This window comes from Salmo salar, chromosome 03 (genome assembly GCF_965601325.2).
Source record: "Salmo salar chromosome 03, fSalSal1, whole genome shotgun sequence".
Taxonomy (NCBI): Eukaryota; Metazoa; Chordata; class Actinopteri; order Salmoniformes; family Salmonidae; genus Salmo; species Salmo salar.
The window spans coordinates 40,172,447-40,199,542 of NC_138293.1; the positions used below are offsets into that span (position 1 = coordinate 40,172,447).

Genomic DNA, 27,096 nt, shown 5'->3' on the forward strand with positions numbered 1-27,096 from the left:
CTTACAGGAAGTATGGTTGCCAGGCAAATTCCACTCACCAAGGCATAAAGTAAACCAGCTGAAAGACGTGTATGGTCAAAGCAGCAGAGAAACTTCAGCGAGCTATTCCTAAAATCATAACTGTCAGCATTTATTTTGAAGCAGCTTGCACGTAAAGAAATAAGCTAATATCCTGCTGCAAAAATGTCTGTCGCAGGCTTCAAGAAACAATTTTATAAAGCCAGCCAGGTCAGTGAACAACAACTTTTTACTTCGGCTAACGTTAGCTTGCTAGCGGTAGCTTTATTTATGCAATGGCTATTAATGTTCTTTTTTACGAGGAAATATGTGACCCAAATGTTTTTGTTATCTAAATTATTCAACTTTTAATTTAGTCTAATGGGTAACTTCAGTGGACGGGTAAAGTCCTCGCAAAGTTAAATCGGCAAAGCGCCGGTGACTTGGGTATGTTACTTAGCCACTGTTAGCAGCTAGCTAGATGTCAGTTCAGCACGGTTTAAAAACTCTGACTGTGCAGTTACTTTGTCGCGTCGTTATGCGATTGACACAATTTTTAAATTTACTTCGGCTAGCTCACTACAATGTTTCAATTTGCCATAAAAAACCGCGCTTGAAAACAGCGTCATTGCAGTGATGTCATTATATATGTTTGCATAGCTAGCTAAATTAGTTAGTGAGTTGTAGTGAATGTTGACTTGACTCACTGGAAATACTTTCCCCCCCATTCTCTGCTGAGTTCAGCAGAAAAAGTCAGCCACTCTCTCCTATCCTGGCCTGGGTTTACGGCCAGACTTCCAGTGGAGGAATGGGTAAAGCATGGTAGACTAGAGGTGAATTAAACTAGCTGTGTGAGTGAGCGAGACATTAAAGCTTTTTATCTGAGCTCAACCAACAAGTGTGTGTCAGGGTGATGTCATGGGCATTTTATTACAATAGCTAAAAAAATATTGGTAAAACTACAGATACTTATCTGTACCGCCTGCATTGCCATATCAATTGTCATGTCTACAGAGAATGCACCTCTGACTGAAGTTACCATCATGTGGCCGTTTGTTGGGAGGGATGGAGGGAAGTGTAGTGTTTCTGGATGGAGATGGACATTCCATTACTTCCAGACCCACCACACTGTTATTCTCTCGACAAACTATTGCCTTCCCCCTCTACCATTCATCTGTCCATCTCCATGAAAAATTATCTTGTAGTTGGAGTGATAGTGCTAATTTGCATATGGGGATGATTGGTAACCATGATTGACTCCATGTGTCTGCCAGCCATAACAGGTGAATTCCTCACTCAAGCACTATGAGTAGCACGGTCTCTACTCGCCAGATACAAACATTGCTTATTACTCTTTTGTGGAATTTATTGCATGATGTAGTTGTCACATTAACAATAGCGCTTATCTAATAATATGTTTGTTATTGAACGGATATGAAACGCATTGTAGCCATTGTCGCCGATACGAACAGAATCTGCATTTGGCATCAAGGGAAATAACTACAGAACAGTTTGTATAGTCCTAAGGAAGTCATCCGACAGCTTTGAGAGAGAGAAACTGTTGAAATGGGCCTATTAGGTTTTTGTAAATACACTTGAGGCCCTCCATAAATACTGCTGTAACACAGTGTTGTGTGTGAACTGGAATGGCCTCTGACTGTACCACTCACCTCTACAGCATATCCTAGTCTCAGACAGGTTATTTTGCATAGGCACCCATTAGGCTGGGCCTAGTCACCCTCAACCCCCTGTCATTAAATGTCCCATGAGTGTGCAGAGACTCAGACGTACCCTTATGAGGTTGTCTGCTATGTTATAGGGGCCTGTTTTGTAAATACGAGTGCAGTCTGTTGTAGTGTTGTCACGATTAAGGTTGGGTGATATTTGGGAGACCTCTTCAATGATATTCTGCTCCAAATATCACAATATCCAGGATAACTGTTTTGCCACGTTAACCTGTTAGGGCTAGGGGGCAGTATTGACACGGCTGGATAAAAAACGTACCCGATTTAATCTGGTTACTACTCCTGCCCAGTAACTAGAATATGCATATAATTATTGGCTTTGGATAGAAAACACCCTAAAGTTTCTAAAACTGTTTGAATGGTGTCTGAGTATAACAGAACTCATATGGCAGGCCAAAACCTGAGAAGATTCCATGGAGGAAGTGGCTTGTCTGACAATTTCTTGCCCTTCTTGATTATCTCTATCCATTACAGAGGATCTCTGCTGTTACGTGACACTTCCTACGGCTCCCATGGGCTCTCAGAAGGTGGCAAAAAGCTGAATCGTGGCTTTGCAGGCTCTGGTTGAAAAAAAGTAGCGCGTTTGGGTAGTGGCTGGTTACAGTACTGTGAGACTCAGGCGCGTGCCCGTGTCGACCCCATGCCTTGTTTTCTTTTGTCTGTTTACCTAAACGCAGATTCCCGGTCGGAATATTATCGCTTTTTTACGAGAAAAATGGCATAAAAATGGATTTTAAACAGCGGTTGACATGCTTCGAAGTACGGTAATGGAATATTTAGATTTTTTTTGTCACGAATTGCGCCATGCTCGTGACCCTTATTTACACTTCGGATAGTGTCTTGAACGCACGAACAAAACGCCGCTATTTGGATATAACGATGGATTATTTTGGACCAAACCAACATTTGTTATTGAAGTAGCAGTCCTGGGAGTGCATTCTGACGAAGACAACAAAGGTAATCAAACTTTTGTAATAGTAAATCGGAGTTTGGTCAGGGCTAAACTTGGTGGGTGTCTAAATAGCTAGCCGTGATGGCTGGGCTATGTACTCAGAATATTGCAAAATGTGCTTTCACCGAAAAGCTATTTTAAAATCGGACACCTCAATTGCACAAAGGAGTTCTGTATCTATAATTCTTAAAATAATTTGTTTTTTGTGAACGTTTATCGTGAGTAATTTTGTAAATTCACCGGAGGTTTGCGGGGGGTATGCTAGTTCTGAACGTCACATGCTAATGTAAAAAGCTGGTTTTTGATATAAATATGAACTTGATTGAACAAAACATGCATGTATTGTATAACATAATGTCCTAGGTGTGTCATCTGATGAAGATCATCAAAGGTTAGTGCTGCATTTAGCTGTCTTCTGTGTTTTTGTGACATTATATGCTAGCTTGAAAAATGGGTGTCTGATTATTTCTGGCTGGGTACTCTGCTGACATAATCTAATGTTTTGCTTTCGTTGTAAAGCCTTTTTGAAATGGGACAGTGTGGTTAGATTAACGAGAGTCTTGTCTTTAAAATGGTGTAAAATAGTCATATGTTTGAGAAATTGAAGTAATAGCATTTCTAAGGTATTTGAAAATCGCGCCACGGGATTACACTGGCTGTTGCGTAGGTGGGACGATTTCGTCCCGCCTAGCCCAGAGAGGTTAATGACAATGTTTCCAGACTGCAATTGTTGTGCTTATTTACAATAAGTCGTATTCACGTAGTGAACAAATAAGGCTTTGTTGTGACTATCATTAATGTGATGAATGCTATTCATCGAATAATTACCTACTACGTTTAATTATTACTCAATTAAATGAATCATGTAACAGTTAACTCATTAGGAATTTGGGGCACCACGGGAAAAGTTTATTTAACCTCCCTGGGCAAAAGCCAGTGGAATCGCGTGGCGCGAAATACAAATACCTCAAAAATGCTATAACTTCAATTTCTCAAACATATGACTATTTTACACCATTTTAAAGACAAGACTCTCGTTAATCTAACCACATTGTCCGATTTCAAAAAGGCTTTACAGCGAAAGCAAAACATTAGATTATGTCAGGAGAGTACCCTGCCGAAAATAATCACACAGCCATTTTCCAAGCAAGCATATATGTCACAAAAACCAAAACCACAGCTAAATGCAGCACTAACCTTTGATGATCTTCATCAGATGACACTCCTAGGACATTATGTTATACAATACATGCATGTTTTGTTCAATCAAGTTCATATTTATATCAAAAACCAGCTTTTTACATTCACTGCAATCTTCCGGTACTAAATTACTCACGATTAACGTTCACAAAATACATAAATGATTTTAAGAATTATAGATACAGAACTCCTTTATGCAATCGCGGTGTCAGATTTTAAAATAGCTTTTCGGCGAAAGCACATTTTGCAATATTCTGAGTACATAGCCCGGCCATCACGGCTAGCTAATTTGACACCCACCAAGTTTGGCCCTCACCAAACTCAGATTTACTATACGAAAAATTGGATTACCTTTGCTGTTCTTCAGAATGCACTCCCAGGACTTCTACTTCAACAACAAATGTTGTTTTGGTTCCAAATAATCCATAGTTATATTCAAATACCTCCGTTTTGTTCGTGTGTTCAGGTCAGTATCCGAAGGGTGACGCGCAAACGCATTTCGTGACAAAAAAATTCAAAATATTCCATTACCGTACTTCGAAGCATGTCAAACACTGTTTCAAATACATTTGAGCTATTTTTCTCATAAAATAGCGATAATATTCCAACCGGGCGACGTTGTATTCATTCAAAGGCTGAAAGAAAAAAATGGAGAATTCTCATGAACGCGCATCTCCAGTGTCACTGTTCCCAGCCTGACCACTCAAACAGAGCTGCTGTACTTAGCCCAGAGACTGCAGACACCCCATTACACTTTCTGGCACCTTCTGAGAGCCAATGGAAGCCTTAGAAAATGTCACGTTACAGCAGAGATGCTGTATTTTCAATAGAGATGCCACAGAAGAACAAATTGTCAGACAGGGCACTTCCTGTATGGAATATTCTCAGGTTTTGGCCTGCCATATGAGTTCTGTTATACTCACAGACACCATTCAAACAGTTTTAGAAACTTTAGAGTGTTTTCTATCCAAATCTACTAATTATATGCATATTCTCGTTTCTGGGCAAGAGTAGTAACCAGTTTAAATCGGGTATGTTTTTTTATCCGGCCGTGCAAATACTGCCCCCTAGCCCCAACAGGTTAATGAGTTACCGGTTCCCAAATTAACTCAAGAATATATCGATATCATGCCAGTCATCAATCAATCATTTCCTCACATCAGTCATTCAGAATGTTGTTGACTTTGTAAAAATGGATGAACCTTAACCTAAGTGATGAATCAGCGAAACACGAATTTGCTTAACCCCTGGTCGGGCTCCGTCCCGACCTCCAGCGAAAAATCCTATCGCCATTAGCATAACAAAATTTAATATATATATTTTTTCAAATATAGGACTATGTTATATCGTTTTATAGATACACCTCTCCTGAATCGAACCACGTTGTCCGATTTCAAAAAGCCTTTACAGCAAAAGCAAAACATTCGATTATGTTAGAGGAGTATATCGTAAAAGTAGCCACATAGCCATTTTCCGACCAACCACATGCATCACAAATAAGCAAAAAACAGTTAAATGCAGCACTAACCTTTGACAATCTTCATCAGATGACACTCCTAGGACATCATGTTACACAATACATGCATTATTTTGTTCGATAAAGTTCATATTTATATATAAAAACAGCATTTTACATTGGCGCGTAACGTTGACTAACTATTTTCCCTCAAATGTGTCAGGTGAAATAGCGCTACAATTTACTAAATTACTATTCGAAAACATTTTTAAAATGTAATATTGTCATTCTAAGATTTATAGATTAGCATCTCTTGAAAGCACCTGCAATGCCAGATTTAAAAATAACTTTACTGGGTAATCACACTTTGCGATAAAAGGGGATGTGATACTCAGAAAAATAGGCTACCGTTACAGGTCAGCGCCATCTTGGAACAATCGCATATCAAATCTACTCTTGTATACTATTGTCAATAATCCCTTACCTTTGATTATCTTCATCAGAAAGCACTTCCAGGAATCCCAGGTCCACAACAAATGTATTTTCGTTCGAAAAAGTTAATCCTTTACGTCCCAATAGCTTGTTCTCGTTAGCGTGTTCTGAAGGCTGCTCCAAAAGCTCCGTCGGCCGCGGGACTCCTCTTTCAATAAAATGCTATTTTTTTTTTTTTTTAGGTTCGTTCAAACATGTCAAACGTTGTATAACATAAATCTTTAGGGCCTTTTTCAACCAGAGCTCCAATAAGATTCAAGGGGGACGATTGCATTGTCTTTCTAAACGTTTCGAAAGGGGAGGGTAGCCAGGGGCGCCGGCGTCATAATGGTGATGGCCCTCCTCATGTGACCACTTTCCACAGCCTCTCATTCTGTCAGTTTTCACAGTAGGAGACTCAAGCCACTTTGTAAAGACTGGGGACAATGAAGTGCTCAATGAACCATTGCTCACGGTGTGATTTATAGGCAAAGTGATGAAGTTGAGTCCGCAATTCAGAATTCCACATCCTGTTAAGATCGGTCTCGGGGTTTTGACTGCCATATGAGTTCTGTTATACTCACAGACACCATTCAAACAGTTTTAGAAACTTTAGGGTGTTTTCTATCCACAAGTATTAATTATTTGCATATCCTAGCTTCTGAGTTTGAGTAGGAGGCCGTTTAAAATGGGCACGAATTTTTTTTTTAAATCGCTGTAGCGCCCCCTATCCTAGGCGACCGTCAAGAGGTTAATTATTTATTTACTAACTAAATAATCTCACACACAAATACATAAACACATACACGGTACAGGTTATTGATTACTAACATAATGCAATGAAAACAGTCCCTAGTGGACTACCTCGATATGACGGCTTGTTACACAATGGAAAGGCGGTGGGGAGAGACAGAGAGTGGACTTATCGTACATATATTTGGAAACTACGCTCACTGTAAATATGAATATTTAGCACCCTAACAACCGTTCATTCGGATTAGAAATGCAACATATACTTACTCGTAAATGTCTTTCTCTGTCGTCTCTCTGAAACCACTCGGTCCGTTTATGGCAAGTAATTAGATGTAAGTCTCTGGTTGTCCACCAGAGTGGACTTATCGTACATATATTTGGAAACTACGCTCACTGTAAATATGAATATTTAGCACCCTAACAACCGCTTATTCGGATTAGAAATGCAACATATACTTACTCGTAAATGTCTTTCTCTGTCGTCTCTCTGAAACCACTCGGTCCGTTTATGGCAAGTAATTAGATGTAAGTCTCTGGTTGTCCACCAGAGGTCACAATGTCATTCTTAGTTGTAGGCTTCTTTTGTTCTGGAGTGTTTTTAGAATGGATACATCAGAGGTGTACCACACGGTGGTGAAAGGGATCTGTTCTTCCCTCCCGTCTTTGGTCAATTGTCCTAGACTACTTTATATACCAGCTGCAGACTGGGAATGTTTGGTCTAGTCTTCACCTTCAGGGGTTGGCAGGTAGCCTAGTGGTTAGAGCGTTGGGCCAGTAACCAAAAGGTTGCTGGATCGAATTCCCGATCTGACAAGGTAAAAATCTGTCGTTCTGCCCCTGAACAATGCAGTTAACCCACTGTTCCCCGGTAGGCTGTCATTGTAAATAAGAATTTGTTCTTAACTGACTTGGCAAGTTAAATAAAGTTTACATCGTCACTTGGTCTTTACCATTTTCAGGTCTTGTAGTTTTAACCATTTCAACGTGTGGACCACGTTCTCTGGTCTGTATTTAAATTCTCAGAGAATCCTTTTAAACACTCTGGCCTTGGAGGGTGTTCTGTCCTGTTGACACAATGTCTGTGCTCACATGGGTGTGGTTACTGACTGGGCCCAGGTTTAAATGAAAAGCCATTCTCATTTAAAGGATAAAATTATGTTTCTATCGTTTCAAAAGTATTTTTATACGTAATTGATTTTATACAACATTTAGATGCAAACCTGATAACTAGGACTTGTACACTTTCAGAGTTACAGTTATCTTGTTATACAGTCTTTCTGATCATTTTAATGACACCCGAAAATATACATTTTCCATATTCCATCCCTCATCATCCCCAACGTTTGGATGTGGAAATATATTGTCCCGGTGTCTGTTGTTTGATGCTGAAGTTTTGGCAAGAGTCTCTCTCTATACACAGCACATTCCTTTGTTCAAAACTGCAGGGCAAGAGGGAGAAAGTTTACGACTGGCATTAAGTCATAAAACCTGCCCAACTCCCCCCTTCCTCTCTGGTGGGAGAGAGGGGGGGGGGGGTCTGGCTATCTGTCAGCCTGATCTGGCGCCTTTGATCCTTACTAAGGAGAGTCATGACAGCTTAGTTCATCAATTTAATGTAATTTTCAACATATTGATACAGCCCTACTGCTGATAAAACTGCAGTTTTGATTAGTACATTTCAAATATAGTCTTACACTTCACGATATATCGTCAATGTCAAATATCACGATATTCTATTTAATCCTATATCGGCCCAACCCTAGTCACGATACCCACATTTTAGTATCACTACTTTATACCAGGGGTATTCAACTCTGTCTGGAGCCTGCTGATTTCTGTTCAACCTGATAATTAATTGCACCCACCTGGTGTCCCAGGTCTAAATCAGTCCCTGATTAGAGGGCAGCACTGGGGGAAAAAAACACAGTGGAACAGGCTTTGAGATCCAGAGTTGAGATTGGGGGCTCTATACTGTCACGATATTGCAGAAGGGGGAAAAAACTAACTGGGGAGATGGACTGATTTTCCTTTTTTTTGGGGGGGGGGGATTTGCTCTCAATCACACCTCTTTTATTTATTTATAGAGCATCCAATTAAGTCTACAACCATGCTGAAATCACATAGGAGACCATTTGAGGTTTGGTAAAAATCTAAATATTGATTTGAGTGTAGTTACCCTTTATTTAAAGTGCTCATGCACCTATGGCTGATTTTTTAATTTTTTTTATTATTTTTTTTAGCAGTGTTTCTTTAGCTCACATGGAGTTTGCAAAATAAATGTCGACTTGATTGATGCAAATAATCCTGATTCTGCCAAGTAGGTGTAGGCAAGGTTGTACTGAACTTGAGAAGGCTTTTGGGAAAGCCTTTCCATCTACCAGAAAACGTTTATCATTAGCATTCCTAATGGCTACACAAACTGGTAGACATACTCACACCGCTGACATACTCACACCGCTAACACTCACAGACGGCCCCATTCCCGTGCCGTTACCTTTTCAGAAAGTTATAGGGAATACGAATCACTGACGCATTCTGTTCATGTCTTATGATAAACTTGGGAAAATGTGTTGCTTTTCTAATTAGTTCAGTATATTTAGTTGATTTCCAAACGTGAGACACGTTTGATAGAAGAACCAAAAGTAACATTCTAATACCGGACCGTTCTTAATGTTGTAGTATCGAAAAGGCGCTGAAGTATTGGTACACTGTGCAACGCTAGTCTGTTGGTGTGTTACTCACCCTGTATCTGATGGGGTGACTTGTTCGCTTATGGGTGTGGGCCGTGGTGTGTTTCGTAAATCTTGCAACGCAGCAGTAGTGCCCAAACCGGATTCCTGGGTCGTTATTTTTGCCAGGAGAACCGATCAGGTCAACAGCCTGCCAATAAATACACACAGTCACTTACACACACACTATCTCACACTCACTCACATGCAAAGCGTTATGCAACGTCAGTAACAGTCTGTTGGCGCGCACGCATATACAGACACTCTTGCGCTTCCTCTTCTCTCTCTGACACAGTTCAAGCTCATTTGTTAGTCACAGCCAACATGAACTTGAAATGATGTAATGTCAAATTTCAACGCCTATGACATTGAAAACCAATACGTAATTGCTTCATTTTGTGTCACTGAACTCCATACATTAGTCTGTTCCATTTCATAATATTGACTCTACTGTCATATGAGGAATTATTTTGAGTTGGCTCTTGGCAACATATGTTTAATTTTGCTGCTCGGGTTTTAAAATTAGTAGCCTACTTGTTGCTACATCTTGAACCGCAGATCATGGAATAGGCTATGGCGGCATTAATGCACAGAGGGAGAACCTGCAAAACGGCTGGTGCTCATCATGTGAACGCACACCAGAGAGATGTGTTGAGAACATGAACAAACGCACCAGAAATATGTTCCCACTCCCAGGCAGGCCCACCTCCAGTCCTACATGTTATGTCATATAGCATCATGTGGATTACAGCTATCAGTAGCTGAAGCCTGGCCACTGAGCATGTAATGTGACAGCATTGAGCAAACCAGGTTTTGTGACTATGGTAACTGCAACAGTTATTGCACTTAAGGTGTGACTTGTTTCCCGATTCATGGCAACGACTGAAGCAGGCGTACGGTCTTTGAGACTGTATTGCACACTGATGGGCAGGTTAAGGTTGATGAGTAGTTACTATTTGATACGTTTTAATCAGTTGTGTAAAACTTGTGGAATGGAGGAAAAGCCTGCATAGACTGGGTCTCTATGACTTAGATTAAAGAACACTGCTAATATAAAGACTGGTTGACTAACCCATCTGCTGTGTGCATGTAGTGAGATAAAGGCCCTGGAGACAGCTGCACGGAGTCACATGGTGGAGGAATATTCAATAAGCGTCTGTTTGATTTTTACCTGCCAATCAACCAAAAGCTTCTGGTGCTTGTGTGTGCATGTGCACATGGGTGTGTGTGTGTGTGTGTGTGTGTGTGTGTGTGTGTGTGAGAACGTCTCTGTCTGTGAAAGTGTTCCTGTCTGTCGGTGACTTGTGGGGTCCACTCTGGTGACTTCTTAAAAGGACATTCTACCCCAAAATGAATTAAAATACAATTATGCTGACAGCAAATTGTATTTATTTTTTTAACCATGTTTTTTTTTGTATTTTTTTGGTTTTGTTGGGGGGGGGGGGTGTTACAGGTACATTATCCATTTAATTGTTAATGTTTATAAAACATGTACCCGTAGGCTGCCACTCAAAAGAAAGAAGAAAAAAAACTGGCAAGAAATGCATTAAGGAATAATAAATTCAGTATAAAAAAAAACTAAAAACAAAGTGGTCATCTGTGTGCTCGTCGTCCTCACCAGGGTCTTGACCTGACTGCAGTTCGGAGTCGTAACCGACTTCAGTGGGCCAATGCTCACCCTCGATGGCCACGGGCACACTGGACAAGTGTGCTCTTCACGGATGAATCCCGGTTTCAACTGTACTGGGCAGATGGCAGACAGAGTGTATGGCTCGTGTGAGCGAGCGGTTTGCTGATGTCAACGTTGTAAACAGAGTGCCCCATGGTGGGGTTATGGTATGGGCAGGCATATGCTACAGAAAACGAACACAATTGCATTTTATCAATGGCAATTTGAATGTACAGGGATACCATGATGAGATCCTGAGGCCCATTATCGTGCCGTTCATCCGCCGCCATCACCTCATGTTTCAGCATGATAATGCACCGCCCCATGTCGCAAGGATCTGTACACAATTCCTGGAAACTGAAAATGGCCCAGTTCTTCCATGGCCTGGATACTCATCAGACATGTCACCCATTTGAGCATGTTTGGGATGCTCTGGATCGACGTGTACGACAGCGTGTTCCAGTTTCCGCCAATATCCAGCAACTTTGCACAGTCATTTGAAGAGGAGTGGGACAACATTCCACAGGCCGCTATCAACAGCCTGATCAACTCTATGCAAAGGAGAAGTTGCGCTGCATGAGGCAAATGGTGGTCACACCACATACTGACTGGGTTTCTGATCCACGCCTCTACCTTTTTTTTTAAGGTATCGCTGACCAACAGATGCATATCTGTATTCCCAGTCATGTGAAATCCATAGATTAGGGCCTATTCAAATTATTTCAATTGACTGATTTCCTTTTTATATGAACTGTAATTCAGTAAAATCTTTGAAATGGTAGCATATAGAGGTGAAATGTTGTATTGACCATGTTCAGTGTAGACTTTCACTGCTAGGAGTAGACATGTCCTGTAATGAACCAGCACAGACTGGAGAAGAGCAAACTTTCTCCATCACATGGTCAATACAACGTTTCACTTCTATATGCTACTATTTTGTCTGAATTAGGCCTGCTTTGTTGGGATCGAAAATGTATGTCCCGTGCAGAATGGATGTGAAAGAGACTTGTAGTCAACTTATTATTCTCCTCCCTTTCTCTCTGCCCTGTCCTTTGTAGATGGTGAGTGAGAAGGTGGGGGGTGCAGAAGGAACCAAGCTGGATGAAGACTTCAAAGATTTGGAGAAGGTAAGGGCTCTTTCCCCTTAACAAAATGACCCTCATGTACTACAAACGACCATTTTTGTTAAAGGAAGATGAACATAATTCTCTTACCCTTTCTCTCCTCCCCACAGAGGGCAGATGTTACCAGCAAAGCGGTGGTGGACCTAATCTCTAAAACCTCTGAGTACCTGCAGCCCAACCCAGCGTCCAGGGCCAAGCTGACCATGCTGAACACAGTGTCTAAGATCCGGGGCCAGGTGAAGAGCCCTGGCTACCCCCAGGCTGAGGGGCTGCTGGGGGAGAGCATGGCCAAGTTTGGACGAGAGATGGGAGAGGACACCAACTTTGGTAAGAAAGAAAGAAATAGGTTTCATAAATCGCCATAACAGTTTTTAATTTTAGCCTTTGCCCCTCAAAATACCGAATTCCAGGTGTGTTTGTGTGTGTATGAAGTAGTGACCACTCAAAAGAGTACTCAACAGAAGAACATTGTCCTTTGTGGCAGTTGAGTGGATTGTGTACCCACTCATGTAACTGTGTTCGTCCTGTAGGTGGGGCCCTGGTGGACGTGGGCGAGTCCATGAAGAGGCTGGCCGAAGTCAAGGACTCTCTGGATATCGACGTCAAGCAAAACTTTATCGACCCACTGCAGGCCGTTGTCGACAAGGACATCAAAGATATCCAGGTACAGATCAAGAATGAGATGAATGAGTGATTCTCAACTCTTCCCCCAATGTTACACATTTTTGTTCTAACCCTGCACAATCAACTAAGGGAGGGCTCTCTCCTTCTCCCTGCTCAGTATCATCTGAAGAAGCTGGAGGGCAGGCGTCTGGACTACGACTATAAGAAGAAGCGGCAGGGGAAGATCCCAGACGAGGAGCTGAGATCGGCCCTGGAGAAGTTCCATGAGTCCAAAGAGATAGCAGAGAGCTCCATGCACAACCTGCTGGAGACTGACGTGAGTCATCAAATCAAATTGTATTAGTCACATGCGCCGAATACAACGGGTGTAGGTAGACCTTAGAGTGAAACGCTTACTTACAAGCCCCTAACCAACAATGCAGTTTAAAAAATATGAATAAGAATAAGAAATAAAAGGAACACGTAATTAAAGGGCAGCAGTAAAATAACAATAGCGAGACTATATACATGGGGGGTACTGGTACAGAGTCAATGTGTGGGGGCACCGGTTAGTCAAGGTAATTAAGGTAGTATGTACATGTAGGTAGAGTGATTATGCATAGATAATAACAGAGTAGCAGCGGCGTAAAAATGCACGCATGACTAAGTCGCTTTGGATAAATGTCTGCTAAATGATATACAGGTAACTGTCAAAATAATGGAAACACTTTTGTAAATTAGGGATACAAAGTATATTGAAAACAGGTGCTTCCACACAGGTTTGGTTCCAGAGTTAATTAACCAATTAACTTCCCATCATGCTTAGGGTCATGTATAAAAATGCTCGATAGGCCATTAATTTGGCTACCATGGCTATGCCCCCATAGGATGACAATGCCCCCATCCACAGGGCACAAGTGGTCACGAAATGGTTTGATGAGCATGAAAACGATATAAACCATATGCCATGGCCGTCTGTCACCAGATCTCAACCCAATTGAACACTTATGGGACAACCAAATTATTGAATTTCTAGTGGAAGAATGGTTTCGCATCCCTCCGATAGAGTTCAAGACACTTGTAGAATCTATGCCCAGGTGCATTGAAGCTGTTCTGTCTCGTGGTGGCCCCCAACGCCCTATTAAGACACTTTATGTTGGTGTTTCCCTTATTTTGGCAGTTACCTGTGTACAGTGGTGATTTTAGCATATGAATCTTTGTGGGGCAAACTTTTTTTTTTTATGCATGCCAGCAAAGCCACAACACTAAACATTGCATTATAACGGTGACAAACTATGCCCACAAACTGTTAGGGCCTACATAAAGCTATCCCAACAGCAGAGCTTTATTTTCAGCACCATGTAGTGAATCCTTACCACTGCTACACCTGGTTATCAGCAGAGCCTTGTCTGGCAGGGAAACAGTTCATTCAGCCTCGTTTACTGCCTTTTTTAAAGAACATAGCTGATATGGCTGACTTGCTTAAACAAATGTGGTTTCTACTGACAATTGAGATGTACAAACTATGGCATAAGGGAACGATGAGTGGAAAAGAGGCAATCTGTAATTTCAATTTAAGACAATGAGCGAGCTAGGACGGACGTAATCAATATAACTGTTTGTTCAGCACTTTTGAAATGTACAGCGACATAATTCAGAATATGGGCTGTTCATTAGTATTCTCCCAGTACACCAAGTCAGAACCGTAGGATAAATAAAGGGGGCACATAAGCAGAAAATGAATGCTCTTACAATATTCAACCACAAATGGGGGGGGGGGGGGGCAGGGGGGGAAATCATGACATCAGTGATCTTCAGGTTGGCGCCCAACAAGAGGCCCGAGTTCCCGACTTGGAATTACGAGTTGGATGACTGTTCGAAACGTATTTTCCCAGTAGGAGCTCTTTTTTTCTCCCCCCAGAGTTCCCAGTTGTCTTGAACTCACTGAAGTCAGAAGGATTGACACATCAGAAGGTTTGAAACGTTGGACCACCACAAACCCTCTCCATCGAATAGCAGGCAGGGGAAGGAAAATAGTCATTGCTTTGTAATGCTTGCAGTTAGACACTGATTCCTTCCTAACCATTCATTGTTGAATTTGCGATTTCCAACTTGTTGTGTAATGTTTATGGTCGAATAACACAGATAGGTTTTATCATTTCTCTTCATATGACAAGGATTGAAGAGGATTTGCCAGTAGATTGTCGATGTGATTCATGATGACTGCTTGTCTAGCTTGATAGCTAATATTTTGAAAGTATGATGTTGACATGAGTCCAATCAAAGCTAAGGTAGATATGTGATTTGACATCGTTTTATTTGTGGCCAATGACCTTGAGCCTTCTTAGATGGGCACTTCTAATGTAAATCTATCGCAGCACCCAAGGGGCTTGGAACTTTCTAGCTCTCCCTGTAGATTTTGCGGTGACGTAGTATCCCCATGAGTAAAGAAGATTACCAACCCCTACACTGTATTTTCTGCTGGCTACCCTTCCACCACAGAAAGCACTGAGCTAGGCTGAAACACCTGCATTTTGGAGCTGCCTTACTCAAGAAAGCAAAACAATAGATCATGTTTGTATGCGGATTTATCTCAATTATGCATTTTTTACATTGTTTGCAAACTGATATGTGACACGTAGTAATGCCAAAATAACATGCAAAACACACACATATATATTTTAGCTGAACAGGTGTGGCTCAAAACAGGTGGCTCTTTGTCCCACCTGCCCTGAATGATTGGTCGCCACTGCCTGTATACTATATATAGTGCTCCTTACAACTGAATTGGTCATAAAGTGGTCCCTTAACAGAAACATACAGTATGTGCCTAAACTCCTCAATAGCAAGTAGAAACAACAGCGACAAGGAAAAAAGGGAGCCTATTTTCCATTGGTTGTCTGGGTAGAAGGTCAGAGCTAGTATGATCGTCATGCCATATGAAGTTTCATACTCCCAAGCCATAATACCCTATCGCTAGCATTAGCATTGGCACAAGATTTGGCATCAACATTAGCATTAGCCTTGATGAGTATTTCAGGACCAGAATGCAGTCAGCTTGCCACGACTACATAGCTGGCTAGTGGAACAGTTAAGTAATGTCACAGCAATGTTGGTACCAGCAACTGAGAACATGTCTAACCCGTGTGATGGCCTGGGGCCTCATTTATAAATGTTGTGTATGTATAAAATATACCCCAAAACATGCATGCGCCACTTTTCCCGCAAAAGTTGTCATTTATTAAAACTGAACTTGGCGTGAGAATGTGCTTCACTCCACGCAAACTTCAGACCATGTGTGCGCACATTTTCTAGTGGTTGAAGTATTGTATTGCGTGCAAATGGGGGATGAATAAAAAACAAGATGCAGCCATTGGCAGTTAGTAGGCCTAAGAGTGAAAATCTGTGTACATTTTTGTTTTTAAAGAACCTACCGTAATTTCCGGACTATAAGCCGCTACATTTTTCCCAGGCTTTGAACCTCGCGGCTTAAACAATGACGCGGCTAATATATGGATTTTTCCCGCTTTCAAATGTAAAAAAAATAAATAAAAAACATTTTAGAAACACTCTGTGGCGTGCTCAGTTTTTTGGCAGCATGAAGCTTTCATTAGACCAATGAAATTGCCGAACGGGTTAAGGTCAAACAACTTTTTTGTTTACTGTTTAGATTAAATCGAGCGCGCTCAAACTTCCCATCATTCTGATTACGGTAGTCATTTTGTCACCCTCATCATGGCAAAGACACGGAGAAATGCATATGATGCAGCTTTCAAGTTGAAGGCGATTGATCTGGCTGTTGGAAAAGGAAATGGAGCTGCTGCACGGGAGCTTGGTCTGGAGCAATGACTTTCTTGGTAGGCTACTGTTTACTGCAAATTTTTTCTTTTTTGTTACAAGCCGTGTTTCGTTAAAGCCTGTGTAAAGTTCAATTGTTTCAATGTACCGGTAGGCACCTGCGGCTTATAGACATGTGCGGCTTATTTATGTTCAAAATAATAATTTTTACAAAATTCAGTGGGTGCGGCTTATATTCAGGTGCGCTCAATAGTCCGGAAATTACGGTACCTAAAATAATTAGACGTAGGAAATAGTTTCCTATTTATTTTATTTTCATAACCATTGCAGAATAAATTCCTCACATTCTGCCCGTGATGCATCCCCGAAGTAGCCATAAAACAAATGACCATGCACATCTCTAATTTAATTGAGCCTAGTAGCTTAGTAAATAGAGAGGTTATGTATTTAAAGCTTTGCTGTTGCCTATGCCATCCCATTGGCAGCACGGTTTCTAACAGGATAAAGTTGAATTTAACAGGTGAACAGACAGTTGATCTTTTACATTGAAATACAGTGCCTTCGGAAAGTATTCAGACCCCTTGACTTTTTCTATGTTTTGTTACAGCCTTATTCTAAAATGGATTAAATAAAAATACATTTACATAAGTATTCAGACCCTTTACTCGGTACTTTGTTGAAGCAACTTTGGCAGCGGTTACAACATCGAGTCTTGGGTATGACGCTACAAGCTTGGCACACCTGTATTTGGGGAGTTTCTCCCATTCTTCTCTGCAAATCCTGTCAAGCTCTGTCAGGTCGGATGGGGAGCTTTGCTGCACAGCTATTTTCAGGTCTCTCCAGAGATGTTCGATCGGGTTTAAGTCTGGGCTCTGGCTGGGCCACTCAAGGACGTTCAGAGACTTGTCCCAAAGCCACTCCTGCGTTGTTTTGGCTGTGTGCCTAGTAGATGTCGACCGATTATTCTGAATGGCTGATTTAATTAGGGCCGATTTTCAAGTTTTCATAACAATCGGTATTTTTGGGCACCGATTTTTATTTCATTTTTTTATTATTTGTATTTTTTTTGGGGGGGGGGGTACATTTTTTTATTTTAATTAACTTTTTTTAAATTACACCTTTTATTTAACTAGGCAAGTCAGATTAAGAACACATTCTTATTTTCAGTGGCCTAGGAATGGGGGTTAACTGCATTGTTCAGGGGGATTCGTTTTTGCAACCTTCCGGTTACTAGTCCAACGCTCTAACCACCTGCCTTACATTGCACTCCACGAGGAGCCTGCATGGCAGGCTGACTACCTGTTACGCGAGGGCAGCAAGAAGCCAAGGTAAGTTGCTAGCTAGCATTGATCGTTTTTTATAAGATAAGTTTAATCTTAACATAATCACTAGTTAACTACACATGGTTGATGATATTACTAGTTTATCTAACGTGTCCTGCGTTGCATATAATCGATGCGGTGCCTGTTAATTTCTCATCGAATCACAGCCTACTTCGACAAACGGGTGATGATTTAACAAGCGCATTTGCGAAAAAAGCAGTGTCGTTGCACCAATGTACCTAACCATAAACATCAATGCCTTTCTTTAAAAATGTTAAACCTGCATATTTTGTTAATATTGCCTGCTAACGTGAATTTGTGTCACTTCTCTTGCGTTCCGTGCAAGCAGTCAGGGTATATACAGCAGTTTGGGCCGCCTGGCTCATTGCGGACTGTGCGAAGTCCATTTATTCCTAACAAAGGCCGTAATTAATTTGCCAGAATTGTACATAATTATGACATAACATTTGAAGGTTGTGCAATGTAACAGGAATATTTATACTTAGATAAAATACGGAACGGTTCCGTATTTCACTGAAATAATAAACGTTTCGTTTTCGAAATGATAGTTTCCGGATTCGACCATATTAATGACCAAAGGCTCGTATTTCTGTGTGTTATGTTATAATTAAGTCTATGATTTGATATTTGATAGAGCAGTCTGACTGAGTGATGGTAGGCAGCAGCAGACTCGTAAGCATTCATTCAAACAGCACCTTCGTGCGTTTTGCCAGCAGCTCTTCAAGCATTGCGCTGTTTATGACTTCAAGCCTATCAACTCCCAAGATTAGGCTGGTGTAACCAATGTGAAATGGCTAGCTAGTTAGCGGGTGCACGCTAATAGCGTTTCAAACGTCACTCGCTCTGAGACTTGGGAGTGGTTGTTCCCCTTGCTCTACATGGGTAACGCTGCTTCGAGGGTGGCTGTTGTCGATGTGTTCCTGGTTTGAGCCCAGGTAGGAGCGAGGAGAGGGACGGAAGCTATACTGTTACACTGGCAATACTAAAGTGCCAATAGTCAAAGGTATATGAAATACAAATCGTATAGAGAGAAATAGTCCTATAATTCCTATAATAACTACAACCTAAAACTTCTTACCTGGGAATATTGAAGACTCATGTTAAAAGGAACCACCAGCTTTCATATGTTCTCATGTTCTGAGCAAGGAACTTAAACCTTAGCTTTCTTACATGGCACATATTGCACTTTTACTTTCTTCTCCAACACTTTGTTTTTGCATTATTTAAACCAAATTAAACATGTTTCATTATTTGAGGCTAAATTGATAGTATTTATGTATTATATTAAGTTAAAATAAGTGTTCATTCAGTATTGTTGTAATTGTCATTATTACAAACCAATAATTAAAAAAAATTGGCCAATTTAATCGGTATCGGCTTCCGTTGGTCCTCCAATAATCGGTATTGGCGTTGAAAAATCATAATCGGTCGACCTCTAGTGCCTAGGGTCGTTGTTCTGTTGGAAGGTGAACCTTCGCCCCAGTCTGAGGCCCGGAGTACTCTGGAACAGGTTTTCATCAAGGATCTCTCTCTACTTTGCGCTGTACATCTTTGCCTCGATCCTGACCTGTCTCCCAGTCCCTGCCACTGAAAAACATTCCCACAGCATGATGCTGCCGCAACCATGGTTCACCGTAGGGATGGTGCCAGGTTTTGGTTTTCCTCAACGTGACGCGTGGCATTCAGGCCAACTGGTTTCATCAGACCAGAGAATCTTGTTTCTCATGTTCTGAGAGTCCTTTAGGTGCCTTTTGGCAAACTCCAAGCAGGCTGTCATGTGCCTTTTACTGAGGAGTGGCTCCACAGAGGAACTCTGGAGCTCTGTCAGTGACCTTTGGTTTTTGGTCACCTCCCTGACCAAGGCCTTTCTCCCCCAACTGCTGTTTGTCTGGGCGGCTAGTTCCAAACTTCTTCCATTTAAGAATGATGGAGGCCACTATGTTCTTGGGGACCTTCAATGCTGCAGTCATTTTTTGGTACCCTTCCCCAGATCTGTGCCTCGACACAATCCTGTCTCTGAGCACTACGGACAATTCCTTCAACCTCATGGCTTGGTTTTTGCTCTGACATGCACTGTCAACAATGGGACCATATATAGACAGGTGTGTGCCTTTCCAAATCATGTCCAATCAATTGAATTTGCCACAGGTGGACTCCAGTCAAGTTGTAGAAACATCTGAAGGATGATCAATGGAAACAGGATGCACCTTATCTTAATTTAGAGTCTCATAGCAAAGGGTCTGAATACTTACCACCCCTAATGCCAAGAGTTTGCAAAGCTGTCATCAAGGCAAAGGGTGGCTACTTTGAAGAATCTCAAATATAAAATATATTTTGATTTGTTTAACACTTTTTTTGGTTACTACATGATTCCATATGTGTTATTTCATAGTTTTGATGTCTTCACTATTATTCTACAATGTAGAAATAGTAAAAAATAAAGAAACCCTGGAATGAGTAGGTGTGTCCAAACTTTTGACTGGTACTTTGTGTTTTTATATATAGTGCAGTCTGACATTATAGAGATTCTTGATAAACATGAGCAATAATGACTATGAAGTAAATCATTGAAATACTGAGCTTTATTGTATATTCAAAACGATTAACATTAACAGTGGAGGTTAGCATGTCTTGGGGGTATTTTCTTTCAGTAACTGCCAAAATAAAGGAAAAACCAACAGCGTTTTAATGCCACTTTTGGTACCTATATGATTCCATATGTCTTATTTCATAGTTTTCATGTCTTCACTATTATTTTTACTTTTTTCTAAATTGTAGAATAAAGAAACTCTTGAATGAGTAGGTGTGTCCAAACTTTAGACTTTATTTATACACTGCTCAAAAAAATAAAGGGAACACTTAAACAACACAATGTAACTCCAAGTCAATCACACTTCTGTGAAATCAAACTGACCACTTAGGAAGCAACACTGATTGACAATAAATTTCACATGCTGTTGTGCAAATGGAATAGACAACAGGTGGAAATTATAGGCAATTAGCAAGACACCCCCAATAAAGGAGTGGTTCTGCAGGTGGGGACCACAGACCACTTCTCAGTTCCTATGCTTCCTGGCTGATGTTTTGGTCACTTTTGAATGCTGGCGGTGCTTTCACTCTAGTGGTAGCATGAGACGGAGTCTACAACCCACACAAGTGGCTCAGGTAGTGCAGCTCATCCAGGATGGCACATCAATGCGAGCTGTGGCAAAAAGGTTTTCTGTGTCTGTCAGCGTAGTGTCCAGAGCATGGAGGCGCTACCAGGAGACAGACCAGTACATCAGGAGACGTGGAGGAGGCCGTAGGAGGGCAACAACCCAGCAGCAGGACCGCTACGTCCGCCTTTGTGCAAGGACGAGCAGGAGAGGCACTGCCAGAGCCCTGCAAAATGACCTCCAGCAGGCCACAAATGTGCATGGGTCTGCTCAAACGGTCAAAAACAGACTCCATGAGGGTGGTATGAGGGCCCGACATCCACAGGTAGGGGTTGTGCTTACAGCCCAACACCGTGCAGGACGTTTGGCATTTGCCAGAGAACACCAAGATTGGCAAATTCGCCACTGGCGCCCTGTGCTCTTCACAGATGAAAGCAGGTTCACACTGAGCACGTGACAGAGTCTGGAGACGCCGTGGAGAATGTTCTGCTGCCTGCAACATCCACCAGCATGACCGGTTTGGTGGTGGGTCAGTCATGGTGTGGGGTGGCATTTCTTTGGGGGGGCCGCACAGCCCTCCATGTGCTCGCCAGAGGTAGCCTGACTGCCATTAGGTACCGAGATGAGATCCTCAGACCCCTTGTGAGACCATATGCTGGTGCGGTTGGCCCTGGGTTCCTCCTAATGCAAGACAATGCTAGACCTCATGTGGCTGGAGTGTGTCAGCAGTTCCTGCAAGAGGAAGGCATTGATGCTATAGACTGGCCCGCCCGTTCCCCAGACCTGAATCCAATTGAGCACATCTGGGACATCATGTCTCGCTCCATCCACCAACGCCACGTTGCTCCACAGACTGTCCAGGAGTTGGCGGATGCTTTAGTCCAGGTCTGGGAGGAGATCCCTCAGGAGACCATCCGCCACCTCATCAGGAGCATGCCCAGGCGTTGTAGGGAGGTCATACAGGCACGTGGAGGCCACACACACTACTGAGCCTCATTTTGACTTGTTTTAAGGACATTACATCAAAGTTGGATCAGCCTGTAGTGTGGTTTTCCACTTTAATATAGAGTGTGACCCCAAATCCAGACCTCCATGGGTTGATAAATTGGATTTCCATTGATTATTTTTGTGTGAATTTGTTGTCAACACATTCAACTATGTAAAGAAAAAAGTATTTAATAAGATTATTTCTTTCATTCAGATCTAGGATGTGTTGTTTAAGTGTACCCTTTATTTTTTTGAGCAGTATATATATATATATATATATATATATATATATATATATATATATATATGTGTGTGTGTGCAAAAATATCTAAACCTGTTTTTGCTCTATCATTATGGGGTATTGTGTGTAGATTGCTGAGGATTTTATTTTTTTAATCCATTTTAGAATAGGGCTGTAACAAAATGTGGAAAAAGTGAAGGGGTTTAAATACTTTCCGAAGGCACTATGTATGCAACTACTGTATGTAGCCTACTGTAATGTCAATATTTTTGAGTAGTTTCAGAACTTGCAGGCGCTCCAGCATATTTAGGATTGTGGTAAAAGTCGATGCAAAACATTGTTGAATTCAAACGTTCTGCTGACAGATCCACAACAATTAGCGGCAGATTTTATTTAAGAATCTGTCAGTCCTTTGCCAAATGCAGTAATTTATGCTGTAAAAGATTAAAAGATTCTGCCAACACCTTCAAAGACATTTTGATACAATTTGCCATTGCTCTTGCTTTTAGAAACTGACGTGGCCTAATTCCAATAGTTCTAAATTATGCAGCAAATAAAGGGTGTTTTCACAATAAAAGGTGAATGGAGGGTGTTTTCCAGGCAGAGTTATAATGCTTGTTCACGCACCCACAGTTTTAAGACGGCTCTGATTTATAACATCTCTATTTTTAGACATACATATTCATTTCAGAAATTGCACACACAGAAATTGTGTGTGAAATTTACGCAACTGTTATAAACAAGGCCCATGTTAGGTATTTACCTTTTTATTCCATCAGGGTATGGAGTGAGTACAACACGTGTTAGTCAGGAACAAAGCAGTTTTGAGAGTCAGAAAATAGGCCTTGTGAGGGGAGAGGATGAAGAACAATGAAGCAAACGTGCCAAAGTGTAAGTGTGCCATGGTAATGGCATTTCTTGTCCAGTCCCCCTGTACAAATAATACATCAGACTGATTTCTGTGCTTGTGTGTAGGTGGAGCAGGTGAGTCAGATGGCTTCTCTGGTGGAGTCCCAGCTGCAGTATCACAAACAGGCCGTGCAGGTTCTGGAGGAGCTGACTGACAAACTCCAAGACCGGTATTTAATCTCTGTGTGTGTGTGGACATCTACAATTCAGTTGAAGATGTTTGTGTTGATTGTCACTGTGTGTGACCTGAGTCATCCCCTCTCCTGTGTGTGTATTAGGGTGAACGAGGCCCAGTCTCGCCCCAGGCGTGAGTACACTCCTAAACCCAAACCCTCCTTTGACTACGGAGAGCCGGAGCACTCAAACGGAGGATACTCCCCCACTGCCAACCCCCCTTCCTACTCATCAGGTAAGATTGGCCCTTAGCTGCGTGCGGTGTGCGTGCTTTTGTCCCTGTCTGTGTGTATCTATTGTCTCACCAGCCCAGAACTGATCTTTCTCTATGTATGTATAGCCCCCCTTGTAGAAGTTCCATCCTTCCATAGAACACCGTCCATGAAGAACAATCAACATTGTGAGTGTGTGTGTGTCTGTGAAAGAGTGACACTTAAATGGTATTTTATTGACTCCCTTTAGGATTTTTTATTTTTTTTTAATAACATGGAATGGTGTGTGTTGGATGCTTTAACCCTCCCATCTCCCGCATGTCACCACAAAGAGTATATGGTACAAAGAGTATATGGTTTGTCACTAACACACATGCCCCAGCCTCTACAACCACTAAACTAACCCTGTGCGCTGGATCTGGTAACTGGTAACGGTTCCCTTCAGCCCTCTGAACCCAGCGGTTCGGAGGTTTCTGAAGTGTTCTGGTTCCGGAAGTGTTCCTCTCCTGCATCTCCCTCATTTAAACTCTGGAATTGGCCTTTGTTTGAAAATGCTAACTGTGTTTCAGAAGAATGCAACATTTTTCAAGTTTCCTTTTTCTCTTTCCAACACATTCCTCTCCTTCCCTGCCTCCCAGCCTCTGAGCCTTGCGCTAAGGCATTATATGACTTTGAGCCAGAGAACGAGGGCGAGCTGGGCTTCCGCGAGGGCGACATCATCACGCTGACCAACCGCATCGACGAGAACTGGTTCGAGGGCACACTCCACGGCCAATCAGGATTCTTCCCCAACAACTACGTAGAAGTGGTGGTGCCCCTGTAACGCTCAGAGAGGAGAAGAGAATGAAAGGGAGGGAGAGGGAGACGAGAGGGGGCATCTCATTTGTCTGAAGTGGGTCACTGGTCTAAATACAAGGAGATCTCGGCATGAAGAAAGTAGCTGAGGAGAGAGGTCACTTTAGATTGAGATTCAACCAAAGATGGATGGACAGAAAAAGTGATGGAGACAGGAAAAGGATGCTGACGGAGGGAAAAGTTAGTACAACGTTGGGGTTGGGTGTATCTTTGTTTTCATTCTCTATGCACCTGTGCACTTTCTACCCTTCACCTCCCTTACCGGGAGATATGAAGAAGGGGTTCCTAGAGGAGATGTTTGTGTTTATTATGCGTGAGCTGTACCCATGAACACTACCAGGCTATGCTGTAAGCAGACCTAGAACAAAAACTGCAGCAAAATTGCCTTGACATTGTTGCCTTTAATCACTAATTTACTTTACGTTGTCCTCATTTCTAGGCAGAATTGTTTAAATATGTTTTACTCTTCCACGAGTGGGAATCAAAAGCCTGTTTAATTTTAATGCACACACGCCCTCTTCTTTTATATACAAACACAAGAGGTGGAGCGATAGATGGATCTCCGTTTTAGCACTTATATGCTGCCCTCTGCTGGTCTATGTGTGTTATACTTTCAGGAGTAGGATGAAGTTGCAATAGATACTGATCCGTTTTGCGTGTTTTCCCCCCCTAATGGTTTATTTCGTGGTCCTTTTTTCAAACTCATAATCTATCCCATACTTGTAAAATGTGATTGTTCAGCTTGTATGTGGAATAACTAGCCTGTTTTCCAGCCTGTTTCTACTCAAGCCAACGTGGCCATTGTCTTGGTAAGGCAACAATATGGGGTTGGGCACCTAGGCTAGTGAATAAGGGTCCTTTTCTGTTGGCATACACACAGCTCTGCTGGTCACAGTTGTACTACGTCTCTGAACACTATCTCTGTTTAGTACTGTTACTGCTGCTAGGCTGCCTTTCATAGACTCCGTCTGCAATACCCCTCTGCCTTCCTCTGCATCTCTGCCTTACACTAACTTTTACATGATCTAATTATCAAAAAGGGGACATTTTGCATTTCTCACCCAAAGTCCTTAGTTCTGAATGTGTTTTTGTGTTCTAAAACCGATTTGTAGTAATCTGCACCCTCTGACAATAACCCTAGTCTCTGTGTGCCTGAGGACTGATACCAAAGTAACATTATTTTTTTTGAGAGTGGAGATGGATACCACAGTGGCCTCCTATAATTGACTTGCTACAGTCAGTCTGCGTACAGTCAGTAAGGTGTATGTTTGTCAGTATACATCGCTTGTTGACACGGCTGGCAGTGTCTTGGAGAATGTATTCAGGTTTTCTAGAGTATTTACGTGTCACCCCCATTGTTTGTGTGGGAGAGAAAGAGTGGAGAGAGTACTGGATATGACCAAACACTCGTGTTTTTCTGGGTGTTACAAACTGTTCTAGTTTCAGTTCCACCTTTAACTCAGAGCCTCAGAACTGTAAAGATATGAACTCTACACACAGACAATAACTGGTTCTCCTTGTTATCTCGTTGTTTCACTCCTTCATGGCATCCGTGGGACTGGAGCATAATCTTTTATTTAGAAATAGCACAGCTTATCCCCTACCCCCACTCTCTGGCTCTCTGCCCCCATCTCCTGCCCCCATTCCTATGCCCCTTGCCTCCCCTCCAAACCCTCTCTCACACCTGCCCCTGGTCCCTCCCTATTGTCATCCCTAACCCCCCTCACTCATCTCCTAATCCTCCCCCTCGAGCCCTGCCTCTCTCCCATCACTACAGAACTCTCCCTCTCTCTCCACTCCTTCCCTAGAACATGCAGCTCACTACCAAAAGAAACCGAATATCCCTTGTGCATTTTGGCATGTTCCTCTTAACTTAATGTTTACGTGTTTCTCTTGTTGTCTATTATATTTGTTGAGTTGACATGGTTTTGGGTGAGTAATGTGAGGGTGCAGGTGTGGTTTGCCATGGCCCATTAGCCTAACTGAAAATAACTAGGCAGGGGGAAGAGAGGCTCATGTTGTGCCAAGTACCTCGTATACCTGTGTCGATTTAATAATATAACAAAGGGTTCAGACCACCTTTGTCAGTTTTTGTGGACGTGTGTCGTTGTCAACAACTATTCTAATGCCATTGGTGACTAATTATATATGTATGTTTTTCACACTACATTCGGGGCTGGGGTAGATCTACCAACCCCCCCACTGGAGTACCATATTATTTAGATATTATGAAAATAAGTATTATCATAACTTTATTTTAATATACAGAATCATATTGGAAGGTGTCCAGTGTAAATTGCTTGTAGCCTGTATGTGTCTCTATAGGTAATGCCTTGGTTTAGCGATTTAATGCCTCATTTTGAGGCTCTTTTTGTTGTAACTGTGACACTCCAGGGATCGAGGCTTGAACCAATTCAGGATTATCTTTTTATATGGATTATCTCTATATTATCTTTGTATTGTCATACATAATCTCCTGTGTATTGTATATTTTTGTTATGATGTAAAGGAGAAAGGATGCTGTCCTTTCACTTGTTAAATAAATATAAAGGAAAGTGAAGTGGCCCTCAGTGTGCTGGTTGTGTCTTCGGGTTTACAATGCATGATTGGATGGATTGTTTTCTTTTGGGGGGGATGCACATCATTTACATATGAATTACATTATTTTCAGAAGTCTTTAATTAATACAGTGTAGTTTCAATATTATGCACATGTTGAATGAA

General features: G+C 41.8%; 1 protein-coding gene across 2 annotated transcripts; it reads left to right on the forward strand.

Moving 5' to 3' along the window:
* Positions 1–26,933, forward strand: LOC106600020 (endophilin-A2). Of its 2 annotated transcripts, XM_014191356.3 has the most exons (9): positions 1–228; positions 12,031–12,099; positions 12,207–12,423; positions 12,627–12,760; positions 12,878–13,036; positions 23,199–23,302; positions 23,411–23,541; positions 23,647–23,706; positions 24,157–26,933. In XM_014191356.3, exons 1-9 carry the CDS (start codon positions 184–186, stop codon positions 24,339–24,341), a joined length of 1,104 nt encoding a protein of 367 aa, XP_014046831.1. In that variant the 5' UTR covers positions 1–183; the 3' UTR covers positions 24,342–26,933. The 2 variants fall into 2 exon arrangements, with proteins under 2 accessions (XP_014046831.1, XP_014046833.1); XM_014191358.3 differs by lacking the exon at positions 23,647–23,706 and having other exon boundaries at positions 4–228.
* The last annotated feature ends 163 nt before the right edge of the window (positions 26,934–27,096 follow it).

What these genes read in the sequence shown, in the direction of transcription:
- LOC106600020 (XM_014191356.3), top strand. Translation starts at nt 184, where the DNA reads ATGTCTGTCGCAGGCTTCAAGAAACAATTTTATAAAGCCAGCCAG. An exon ending in GGGAGAGGACACCAACTTTG is followed by an intron (nt 12,424 to 12,626) that starts GTAAGAAAGAAA and finishes TTCGTCCTGTAG; the next exon opens with GTGGGGCCCTGGTGGACGTG. An exon ending in CATGAAGAACAATCAACATT is followed by an intron (nt 23,707 to 24,156) that starts GTGAGTGTGTGT and finishes CCTGCCTCCCAG; the next exon opens with CCTCTGAGCCTTGCGCTAAG.